General features: G+C 48.3%; 1 protein-coding gene across 6 annotated transcripts in view; it reads right to left on the bottom strand.

Annotated features, from left to right (window-relative positions):
* The window catches only part of CPNE8 (copine 8), a 230181-nt gene extending 217961 nt beyond the window's left edge, over positions 1-12220 (bottom strand). The window contains exon 1 of one of the 6 annotated variants that reach the window (XM_045030458.1): positions 11720-12220. In XM_045030458.1, the coding sequence (XP_044886393.1) occupies positions 11720-11859 (140 nt within the window). In that variant the 5' untranslated portion in view covers positions 11860-12220. The remainder of the gene's footprint in view (positions 1-11719) is intronic. The other 5 variants (XM_045030442.1, XM_045030450.1, XM_045030427.1 and 2 more) reach the window with 5 other exon arrangements.
* Between the last annotated feature and the right edge of the window lie 516 nt (positions 12221-12736).

Raw genomic sequence — 12736 nt, 5'->3', positions numbered from 1 at the left:
GCTTGGAGCATACAGAGAAATGTGGTGGTGGGGGGGTGAAATTTACAGATTTCTCCAAAGACGGTCTTTCCTATGGCTCATCTCGAGGGCGATCATGAACAGGAGGTTAAATTGCTGGCTCGGGTAGCTTGAGAGAAATGAATTAATCCAATGAAGGCATAGAGGTCTTCATTAGGGAATAACTGACCTGAATCTTCTGATTCAGAGTATTTAAGAGGGAGGAAAGTTCTCCATCAACTGACGGCTAGAGTGAATATTTGTTTAATCTAGACAATCCTCACAAGAAAAGTCTCATTTGTTTTGCAGGTTGGGAAGAAGTATCATGTTTCTAGTCCAATGAAGAAAGTACTGAAAGGGAGAAGAAGAGAACCATCCACAATGGTTGGAGTAGGATACAGGGTCAGGAGGAGAGAAGAGGGAGGGAGCGCCCATCACCCAGAACATCTACACACTTTGGATGTATGAGGTGCCAGCAGAAGAAAAAAATGAGATGGGTCAAAGGCATCTGAATAAGAGTTTTCTTGTTCTGTATAAGAGTAGTAATATAAAGCAGAAAGAACTAGCTTAGTTATGCCATACATAAGTAGTGTATGTTCATTCTTAGTGAATAAACATATGAACTTCATTGTAGTGTGACTTTAGTCAAACCAATAAAATAAGAACTGCTTACTTCCCAAAATTTTTCTAATTTTAAATTTTAGAGTAATGAGAAACAATACATACTAACTTCATCTCTGAAGAGTACAGAGTTTTCCTCCTGTAACCTCACACACGACTTAAAATCCACTCACTCACAGCAAGTGAGAGCCCTCATCTTCTGCAGAATCTCAGATTTCATTAAATATTAAACCATCAGCTGAACATGGTGGTGCCATTTTCCCCATTGTAAATTTTCAGACTAGACACTTTAATACTCTTTGCTCACTGAACACAGGTCAACAGGGAAAGAATCCTTCCCTTGTGTTTTGACAGAGGACTTACTGAGCATGAACCAGAAAATTATTTCTAAGGGCCTCCTTGTTATTTACGTAGAATCAGACTCAGCCCTTGAGTTCTATGGCCTGTATTATGCAGAAGGTCAAACTAGAAGATCACAAATGGTCCTTTCTGATCTTGGGCTATATGAAAGAGGGCAACTGTAGAATGATTCAGAATACTTTCCCATCAGAAAAGGTAGTTGTGACATCCCTCAGAGCAGGGGTTCTCAATCTTTTTCTTTCGGAGCCTCCACAGCTCCTCTTTCCCCCCACCCCCCAACATGCTATAAAAACTCCACGGCCCACCTGTGCCACAATAACTGGTTTTCTGCATATAAAAGCCAGGGCTGGCATTAGAGGATAGCAAGCAGGGCAACTGCCTGCCCCCCCCTCACTCCCCACAAAGCTACATTGCTTAGGCTTTGGCTTCAGCCCTAGGTGGTAGGGCTCAGGACCCCGGACTTCAGCCTCATGCACTGGGACTTCAGCTTTGTGCCTTGGGCCCCAGCAAGTCTAATGCTGGCCTTGCTTGGCAGCCCCCCTGAAACCTGCTCATGGCCCCCCAGGGGGTCCCAGACCACTGGTTGAGAATCACTGCCCCAGGTACAAGGACTTTTGAAAAGCTGTTTCCCTTTAATTCTCCAAACCAGGGTTTCCTCTTACACTGCTCTGCTGGTGAAAAACAGCCTCTCCAGGCCCTGCTCACACAGCCATTAGCATATAAAGGCACACACAGCAAAGTTACGTGGATGTTCTCCCAGCCACTCATGAACGAATACAGGCGAACACCTCCATATCCCTCAGTTGCAGCATTGCACCCGAGAATCATGTGTCTTGTATTGTCCAGTTCCCTCAATGTGCAGTGCAAGCTCATTAATTAGTTCATCATTCCATCAAAGGGTAAATAATATGTAACAGCCTTTGTTAACCTGAATAGAGATTTCCCCAAACACATCAATCAAAACATACTAGTTTAGTTAATCTAGTTCTGTTCTTTTATCTAAAGATAGCTTTTAAGTGATTATAAGTGATACAGGCATAAAAGGTCAGAATTGATTACAAAAGAAATAAAATGCGACTTTAAGTGAAACGATGTTAAGTGAATCCAATTTCCCCAGAAGAATTAATGTAAATAGGGGGGTTAGGTTCCAGGGAATTTTTTTTTCCCCACCAGACATATCTACAGATTAGATAGATAGACAGACACATAAACAGTATAAGTTTTAAACAAACAATTTAATACCGTACACAAAAATGATGATTGTGAAGCTTGTTTGAGTTGGTGGAGTCAGAGGATGGAAGAGGGTGGGATGTTTCCCAGGGAATGCCTTACTGCTAAATGACGAACTAGCACTCTGCTGAGCCCTCAAGGGTTAACACATTGTTGTTAATCTAGGCCTGGTCTATGGGGAGGGGGAGAATCTAACTTTTTAGGTCAAGCTTTATAAATATGGCACAACAGGTCATGTACTGTATTAAAGCTTTGATCCTGGAGATACATGAATAACGTAGCTGAAGTTGACGTACTTAGACCTACTCACGGAGGTGCCTTCACTGCGGTGAGTCAACTGCTGCCACTCCTCCATCAACAGGAGAGAGCTCGGGGGGTCGATTTATCGCATCTAGACTAGATGCAATAAATCAAACCCTACTGGATCGATCACTGCCCGTCGATCCGGCAGGTAGTGTAGACATACCCATAGCCTTACGCTCTACAAGGCAGCACGAATGAATGGAGGGAGGGGAGACAGCATGACAGACAGAGAGAGACACTGTGTGAGAGAGAGACACGCGCATTGCCCCTTTAAGTACGCTGACACCGGTCTAAGTACATTGCCTTTTTAAATAGATCAGGAAGTTGAGACAGCAGCTGCACCAAGCAAGCTCCCTCCGTCCGTCCTGAGCCCTGTCGTGTCCCTACCCTGATCTATATGGAGAAGGGGTAAGCAGGGGGACACCCTGACATTAGCGCCTCTCTTCCCCCAACCCCCCGCACAGCAAGCAGGAGGCTCCTGGGAGCAGCTCCAAGGCAGAGGGCAGGAGCAGCACATGGCAGTGGGGGGAGGGACAGCTGAACTGCCGGCAATTTGTAGCCTGCTGGGTGGCTGCCGCACAGGGAACTTAGGGTAGCTGCCAGTCCACCCTGGTTCCAAGCCCCCACCAGCTAGCTCCAACGGGCTGCTCTTTCTGCAAGCACTGGACAAAGCAGGCAGCTGCCAAACAAGGTTATACAGGAGCATTGCACAACTTTAAATGAGCATGTTCTCCAATTGATCGGCAACATATCAACGAAACAATGTTAACCGGGACAACTTTAAGTGAGGAGTTACTATATTTTCTAACATGCTAAAAAGGTACAATTAATAAGAATCTGAAATTAAGCTAAATAAATTAGCTAAATGAATATATATTGTTATAGGGTGCTCTCCTAGATGGCAGAAAGATATACCAAATCTAGTGTAAAAGTTCTATTTAGCTGCAACTCAACATGTTTTAATGGTTATATCAACTGAGAAGAAAGCACCTTTCTTTAGAAAAAAACTGAAGTACAAATGGAAAAACTGATTAAAATCAATTATTTAAATAGAGCACAAGTCCCCCAAGTGCGGGGCTAGAAGGGTGTGGAGGAATGTCCAGGGGGGCATGGCAGGGCCCGGGCCAGCCTCACAGGAGCTGGGAGGGAGCACCACCCAGCCCCTCCGTGGCCTCAGCTCCCAGCCCTGTCCCCAGCCTCTGCACCGCTCCACTCCCGTCCCGGGCTAGCCTCCAGCCTCAGCTCCGTTCCCAGTCCAAGGATGGGGCGGGGCAAAGCCAGGAGCAGAGCCAGACCTGGCCGTGGGCACGGCTGCCAGTCCCCACCACAGCCCAGCTGCAGCTCCACTCCTGCTCCCAGTTGCTGCCCCAGCCTCAGCCTGGGCCCCAAATTTCCTGGTGCCCTGCGCAGCTGTGGGCTGCTCCAGCCCCTGCCCTGCCTCTTCCCTCCCCTGCTCTGCCCCAGCCCAGCCCCGCTCCGTCTCCACTCGAGGAGTGCAGCAGGTTTGGACCTTCACTCACCGGCGGCGGGAAATGCAGCAACCTGGCCCCAGCCGCACCGCCAGTGAGTGCTGGTTCCCCCCTACACCCCAAGCCAGCCCTCACCCCACGGAGGCCTGGGGCCAGCCCCACCCACCCCTGCAGAGCCCCACACGCCCCTCTTGCAGGGGGAGGAGGGGCAGCTGTGCAGGGCCCCAGAATAGCTAGGGACGGCCCTGCCCAGTCCGCATCCCTCCCCTCCCCCCAAGCCGTGGCCCTGCCCCTTTCCCCAGCTCGGGAGGTGGGGACACTGACACAACAGGGGTAAGGCGGGGGCGCAACCCTCAAAAGTTTGGAGACTGCTGAAATAGAGGATTTCCACTTGGTGATTTGAATCGTGATTTAAAATCACCTTGTTTTCTGCCAGACAAAGCACCTATCTATTCACTTATCCCTGACTCTTATGGATAAATTAAGTATAGTAAACAAAACACAATGGGAGCTACATCTGCATTCTAAGTCAATATAAGGATGTTAAGTCAACATGGAAAGATGCTGGAAACTAAACCACAGGGGGTTGTCCTGTCCCTGAGGTGCAAAGACAATCAACTCTGGGGTATAATAGGAAGGCAAAAGGACCCCTGTTTTATCCTGCATCTGGAGACTAACTGGACAGTGCAATTACATTCATGAAAATGGGATCTCAACAAGGGTTTGGCTGAAATCACTGTAAAGGACATTTGGGCAAGAGAGACATCTTTAGACAAGGGCTTAGCCTGTTAAAATTAGGTTTAGACTATAAGAAGCATGTTATACCTGTTGTTTTTGTAACCTAGTGTTCTGACTATCCTTGCTTACGATCTCATACATCTTAATCTATTAATAACTATATTTATTTGGGCATAAGCTTTCGTGGGTAAAAAACCCACTTCTTCAGATGCATGGAGTGAAAATTACAGATACAAGCATTAATATACTGCCAGTCTTTAAGGTACCACCGGACTCCTCACTGTTTTTGTAGATTCAGACTAACAGGGCTACCCCTGTGGTACTTTATAGTGAAAACAAATATAAACAGATTACAGTGCTGCGTTGTTATATAGGAGATTATACTCAGCTGAATCGAACAAGCCTGTGTTTCTTCGGGGACGGCTTATCTGGTAATTTCTGAGACTGTCCAGTGGATCAGAGCTAGATACTACAGAGGGACATTTATGGGGAACTTCAGAACTGGGTGCACTTACTGTTAACTTGCAAGGCAAACTGAGCCATGGCGTAAACTCAGAGGAGAGTGCTTATGACTGAAGGGCTGGCAGTACCAGGGAGTTGACATCCAGCCACAGGCACTGAGTTTCTAATCTGCTGGGGAGGGGGGTTCCCCCCGGCTCTGCCCAGGCCCCACCCCCACTCCACCCCTCCCCCAAACCCTCACCCCCGCCCTTCTTCCCACCCCCGCCCCCTAGCACGCTGTGCCCTCACTCCTCCCCACAGCACCTCCTGATGCTGTGAAACAGATGATCCATGGTAGGCGCTGGGAGGGAGAGGGATGCACTGATCAGCAGGGCCCGCCGGGGGACAGGAGGAGCTGGGGAGAGGGGAAGGTTCTGATAGGGGGGCTACCATTTTTTCCTGTGGGTGTTTCAGCCCCAGAGCACCCACGGAGTCAGTGCCTATACATCCATCTACCATAAGAAGGACACTCTCACTGAAGGTAGTGGGAATAACATGGAACCCTGAGGGAGGTGTACCTGTTGAAACCCTCATAAAGCTCTGGGCTCCATGAAGTCTTGGTGAGAGGTCAATGGCTCCCAGGACAAGGGAAGGCTGTATACTAAACTATCCTTTATTACTCAACTCACATTTACAAGAAAGTATTAAAATCAGATTAAGGGAAGAGCTAGCCTGAGGTAACAAAGGTGAGTTCCATTTGCTCTCTGCAAGAGTGGCAAAGGAACTGAGGCTGCTGAGGTGGTGCACTCCCTTATGTAGAGTAGGTCTATGATGTCACCCTCACTTCCTGCCCCCGAACCTCGCTAGACATGGCTTTTCAATGCTGTTCATCAGCTATACACCAGATGCACCATATCTCACAAATGGAAATGCACCACAAAGAAGTTCTTCTTAATATATGTAACATCATAACTAAACAAATCCATCTATAAATTACTTATAGATCACATTTAATCCCAACACAAACATTAAACATATCACTAAAAAAAACCAAGTATTTAAAACTATGGAAGTCAGTATCTAAAGTTAAAAGCACAATTCTTTTGGTGCTTCCTGGATAGATCTCCCTGCCAGCACCTGCAGACTTCTATAGTCTCCATGGATTGGAAACCCACAGATATACTGTGCTCTATTAGGTTCACAAAAACTCTGGTCCTTTCCTTAATTATCTGACACTGAATAGTTGTCATTGGCCAAGACCCTGTTTTACTAGGTACCTCACAAACACAAAGGGCTCCTAGGCTAGGCACTATGATAATGCAAATCAATAATAGAAAGAAAAATATTTTTACTTCTTTTCTTCCCCAACAATTGTAAGACCATGCCTATGCTCACATTTTATATCCACAAAATATTGTAGGCAAAAAAAAGAAATAATTGCAAAAATCAATGCCAAGTTTATCCACAAGTGTCTGGATTTCGCCAGAGCTGTAGCAAGTCTTATGATGAAGCAAGACACTCCAGCCATCTGACATATTTGAGTGCTGCCTCCGGGGAGGGGGGGAGGACGACACTCAGCAGCTCAGTTCAGCTTGGGTCCCTCATTCCCTCCTGGAACAATGGGGATGGCTCCTCTGGTCCTCCCCCCGCTCACTGCAACATGCAGCTTGGAAACAGGATAAAGGGGTGAAGAGCCTCTGGAGCTAATCCTCCCCATCGCCCCAGCCTGGAAGAGGGAGAAGGGGACCCGGCTGTAGTCCCCACTCCCAGGCCTAGGAGAGGGAAATGAAAAACCCCAGGAAGAGCAGAAATGAGTTAGAGGGCAGATCTGATGGGGTGGGACATTGAATTGACAGAGAGGCTAGGAGAACATAGACATTAGGGCTACAAATGAGCAGAATTGATGCAGGAACTGGGGGGAAGGAGGAGCAGGATTAATCGCTGGACAGGGGACAGACAGATATAGGGGTGAGAGCTCCTGCATAGAGTTGCCAACTTTCTAATCACACAAAACTGAACACCCTTGCCCTGCCCCTTCCCCAAGGTCCCTCCCCCTGCCCACTCCATCCCCTCCACTTTCACTCACTCATTTTCACCAGGCTTAGGCAGTGGGTTGGGGTTCGGGTAAGGGCTCTGGCTGGGAGTGCAAGCTCCGGGGTGGAGCCAGAAATTATGGGTTCAGGGTGCAGGAGGGGGCTCTGGGCTGAGGCAGGGGGTTAGGGTATGGGAGTGGGTACGGGCTCTGAGCTGGAGGTGCAGGCTCTGGACTGGAGCCTGAAATGAAGGGTTCAGGATATGGGAGGGTGCTCTGGGCGGGGGTATGGGCTCTGGAATGAAGGGTTCAAGGTGCAGATGGGGCTCCAGGCTGAGTGGTGGGACTGACTGGTCCGGAGTGTGGGAGGGGGCTCTGGGCTGGGGCATTGGGTTGGGGTGCAGGACGGTGAGGGCTCCGGCTGGGGATGCAGGCTCTGGGGTGGGACCAGGGATGAGGAGTTCCAGGTGCAGGAGGGGGCTCCGGGCTGGGGCCAAGGGATTCGGAGTACGGGAGGTGGCTCTGGGCTAGGGCAGAGGGTTGGGATGCCGGAGGGGGTGAGAGGTGCAGGGCCAGGTGGCAATTACTTCAGGCAGCTCCCGGGAAGCTGCCGGCATGTCCTGCCAGCTCCTCAGCGGAGGTTCCTGGCCAATGGGAGCTGCAGAGCCAGCATTCGCGGCGGGGGCCGTGCTTGGAGCCCCCGTGGTCACCCCTACATCTAGGAGCCAGAGGGACATGCCGGCAGCTTCCCGGGGGCTGTGAAGAGCTGGGTTGGGAGCCTGCCAGCCCCACGCCAACTGTACTTTAACAGCCTGGTCAGCAGTGCTGACTGGAGTAACCAGGGCCCCTTTTCGACCAGGTGTTCCAGTTGAAAACTGGATACTTGGCAAACTTACTCCTGCAACCAGGGCCAAAAATCACCTTACCAAATAAATTTGGGACAGTAGGCAACACCAATTGTCACACATGCATGTGATAGGCAGAGGGAATTAAAAAAAACCAAAAACAGATCAGAAAAAAAAAACCCCACACACAATCTTCTTTAAAAAAATCTCTTGGGGGGGCAATCACATGGTTTGTGGTTTCTTGAGTGGTCTAACTCATTTTTTTAAATCTCTTGAGGTCAGAAATACTACTTTCATTTATGTGTGAACATAGTTTTATTAACAACTCCAATTTACTGATGAGGAAACTGAAGCACCAAGTGACTTCCACGGGTCACAGAGTGAATTATTGGTGAAGTCAGGAAGAGAACCCATGTTGCTTGACTCCTTGTCTATTAATGTAACTAGCAGACCACATTGCATCCACTGACAGCCCAGTTACACCAGTGAGCAAATGAGAAATGGACCAGTGTTGTATGGTTCCTATAGACATCCAAAAAGGAAGTGGAAAATGTAGCTGGAATCTAAGAACTGACAAGCACAAACTAATGCTCTATTAGCTGATAATCAGTATTATAATCTAGTGCTAATACTGGTTCTACGGCTCATAAGGAAGTATGAAATAATCACATCATTTAAGATATTGTACTACAGTATAAATGAAGGCAGAAATTTTCTAAAAAACAAATGTAATTGCTAATTACTGAACAACTGAAGCATTTATTGCTGTATCTGGCATAGTTTATTCTTCTGTCCATATTGCATATTTGTTTTAGAATGCTATTTCTTTTGGGGTTTTAGCCAATAAATGTGTACACAGATGAGTCATAATCATGTGTTATTCATTAGTCTTTCCTAAAGTTATTCATTTTCCATTTTGATATTAATACATGTTTCTGTACAATCAAAAAAAGTGCAGTTTACCACTTGCATTATAAAGGAAATTCCCTTAGGGAATTCCCATATATTTAGACATTAACATTTGACAAGTAAGACCTAACACTGGAATGAAGGAGGAGGAGCTGGGAGGAGTTAATAGTCAAATGAGAAGGCAGTTTTGTTTGAACAACCTTGTTTTTCTTTCTGTTGCATGAACCCATGGAATGTTTTGTTTTCCTTTGTCTAGTTACGGCATATACAGAGACATGAACACCCAGTATTTTAACCAATCATATTAAGTGAGTTATAGTATTTAAATAACTTCTTGACTAATTATTTAAAAAAAAACTAGTATCTCAATCAGCTAGATTTGGCTATACTGTTTTACATCAGTATTATTTTTTTCAACACTCAAGTTTCATAACAGTACTGTTTTATTTATTGCCAAGTTATAGTACTGAAAATCTGAAATAAAATATAAAAAAGTAAACTAGCAATCTGAATTAAAGAGGTGTTCTCTTATTACACACAAAACTGAGTCAAAAAAGTGTAAAATACCACAAAATGACAGATATCACAGCATTTACTTACAAAACCCAACCCTAAAACTAAAGCTCCTGAACACTAGAGCCTGTTTTTCTCTAAACCAGGGGTAGGCAACCTATGGCACGCGTTCTGAAGGCAGCACACGAGCTGATTTTCAATGGCATTCACACTGCCTGGGTCCTGGCCACTGGTCTGAGGCGCTCTGCAATTTAATTTAATTTTAAATGAAGCTTCTTGAACATTTTTAAAAACATATGTACTTTACATACAATAGTTTAGTTCTATATTATAGACTTATAGAAAGAGACCTTCTAAAAACGTTAAAATGTATTTAACCTTAAATGTATTTAACAAAACCTTAAATTAGAGTGAATAAATGAAGACTCGGCACAGCACTTCTGAAAGGTTGCCAACCCCTGCTCTAAACAATAACATGCCTTGTGTGGTGTCCAGTTTCCCTTTGGGTGCTATTTAGAAACTCTGTGGTGATTTCTAGAAAATTCACAAATTGTGAAAATTTCAGTATACAAAAAACTCCATCAGAAAAGGAAGAACATTTATAGAGTCTTAAAACCCCATTAAATAAGTTCATCCCTCTTCTACATAGTAAGTGGGGGACATCAGCCCTTTTTATTATTATTTGTATAACAGACAGTGGCTAGGGAACCTAATCAATTTATACAGTGCTGTACAAAAAATTAACAAGAAGGCCATCCCCATCCAAGACACCTTGTAATTTTAGATTAAGAAAAGAGGCAATAGGCAACTTAAACAAAAATATTGGTGGAGGAGGTGGACAACCTAATAATAAACAAGCACGTTTTGCTAGGGGAGGGGAGGAGAAGGGGCGTGTTACTTTTTCATCTGCCTAGCCATTAGGAAGTAGAGGAATATCGTGATTCTCATTGCTTTATCCTTGTTTCGAAGTGTTCCCCTTGTCAAACAGCTACGAGGTTTACTTTGGAGAAGGGAGGGGAAGGGAGTTCAGGAGCAGCCGTTCTGTTTTGCAGACCGCTGAAGCAACAGAGAGGATACAGCCCTGGACATTTTAGTAGTACAGTATGTCACTGGCAATGATTCAGCACACAGTTTTGTTTCCCAACAGAAAACACCACTAACAATTAAAGCTGCCAAATACAGCCACCGTAGCTGGTGCTGTTCTACAGTCAATTGGGCAGTTTTAAGGAGATTTCTAAATACTAGGCAGAGGGTCTCATAGCACACAAAGCAAAAATTCTTCATCCTTAGAGGGGGGGAAATCTTTGCCAAACTTAGAACATTCTATTTGCCCACACGCACCCAGGCCGAGTAAATTTTGATGAGCAATTAAAATATCATTAGTTAGTTTTTTTAGTTACCATCAACATCATAGTCAAGGACGGACGGAGTGTGTGACTGGACTGTTAAGGTTTTGAAACAGTTTTACAAGGTTCCTTTAAACAATGTCTTGACAGGGGTTGTCCCTCCTCTCCGCATCTCATGAGACCTGGGGACAGGTCTGAGGATAAGTGCCAGCCTGAGGAAATGCTCCTTGACCACAGAAACCCAACTCGAGTCTGTCTCTCTCTCCTCCCTCCACTGAGAGGTTTGGAGCCGATCTAAAAGACACCTGCATCACACGCAGCCCTCCCATGAGGAAATCATTTGGGGCAGTAGCCCAGGCTGCCATACCGTTTTGGTACGGGGAATCCCCCTTCTACTATTTCACTATGTATTTGCAATCACTGCCTGCGCAGCCTATAACACCAGAGCCAATCGGAGGTTCCCAGGAAGCGAAGGCGCCTGTTACTAGATTTTGGTGTCTGAATACCCACCCCTCTGCATGAGGATTTACCAACTTCTCCCAGCTGGAAGATTCCCAGAAGAAACGGATGAGACAAGTCTCTCCGGAAAGCACGGACGGAGCTTGCGAAAGGGAACCGAAACCAACTCGCCTTTGTGCGGTCCCCAGCGCTCAGGGATTTCACTCCGCCTGATCCCCAAGTCCCCGTCCTGCCCTCCCCACCCCACGGGGGAAGGGACCCTCCGCCCACACCGCTCATCACAGGGAGCGTGGAGCGCCCACCCCAGCCCGAGACACCACAAGGGGGCTGGACAGACATGTGCCCCCCACCCCATCCTCCCCGGGCACCAGAGGGGCAGACGGGGCTTTCCCACCCGACACGCCACGCAAGGCAGCACCCGCAGGTGCCCCGCACCGTCTAACCCCGCTCGCTTACCTGCAGGACACAGACAGCTCCACCTTGGTGGCCGGGACGCTAGCGCTGAACGAGTTAAATTCCCCCACAGACGCCATATTCCCGAACCTGCCACCCCAGTCCAGCTTCGGCTGCCCCGACAGCTTATCAGGTCCGAACATGGGGCAGGGCGGGGCGTAAGAGGCGTCGCTAACGGGAGCTCCCGGGAGCAGAGCTCACTACCGCCGCTACTACTGCTGGCCGGCCACTGACTGGGTGGGTGGAACCGCTGGGCTGAGCTTGAACTGCTGCACGCGGTCGGGAAACGCCGACTGAGTGAGTGAGATAAGGGCGCGAGCGGTGACGTCACCACGGGCAAAAGCCGCGCGTGACACTAACCCCAACCTGGGGCCCCACGAGTGATCAACGGTCTCCAACGTACTCGGGCCGCGTGGCGCCAGCCGGGGGATTGGAACACGAGCCGCCCCGCGCGGGGTGAGCGGGAGCGTTACCGGCCCCGCGTGGCGCCAGCCGGGGGGATTGGAACACGAGCCTCCCCGCGCGGAGTGAGCGGGAGCGTTACCGGCCCCGCGTGGCGCCAGCCGGGGGGATTGGAACAGGAGCCGCCCCGGCGGCGGGAGCTGTAGGGAACCTGCGCCAGGAGTTGGGCAGGGTGGGGGAGCAGTAGCGCCGTACCCGCCCTGGCAGCGCCGGGACACGGGTACAGCGGCCCCTGGTGGGGGACTCCGTTAAGTGAAGCCTCCTGCGGCCTAACATCTGGCGGGTACCTCGAACCCCGAGCCGCTGTGGGGCAGGCGCTACTCGCCGGCGGTCGCACAAAGGGCGGAGGGAGCGAGCCAGACTCCTGAAGGAAGGGAGGACTGGGCACAGGGGCCGGAGAGGTGCAGCCAGACCCATGACGAGAGCATAAGGCACAGGAGGCCTGAGCAGGGTTACCGCCTTTGAAATGCAAAAACAAAACAAAAAAAACAGAGCCCCTAGGCTGTCAGAAAACCAAACACCCTTGCCCTGTCCTGGCTGCCCCTTCTCTGAGGTTCT

Source organism: Mauremys mutica, chromosome 1, assembly GCF_020497125.1.
Source record: "Mauremys mutica isolate MM-2020 ecotype Southern chromosome 1, ASM2049712v1, whole genome shotgun sequence".
NCBI lineage: Eukaryota > Metazoa > Chordata > Testudines > Geoemydidae > Mauremys > Mauremys mutica.
This window is presented reverse-complemented; position numbering and strand designations above follow the sequence as displayed.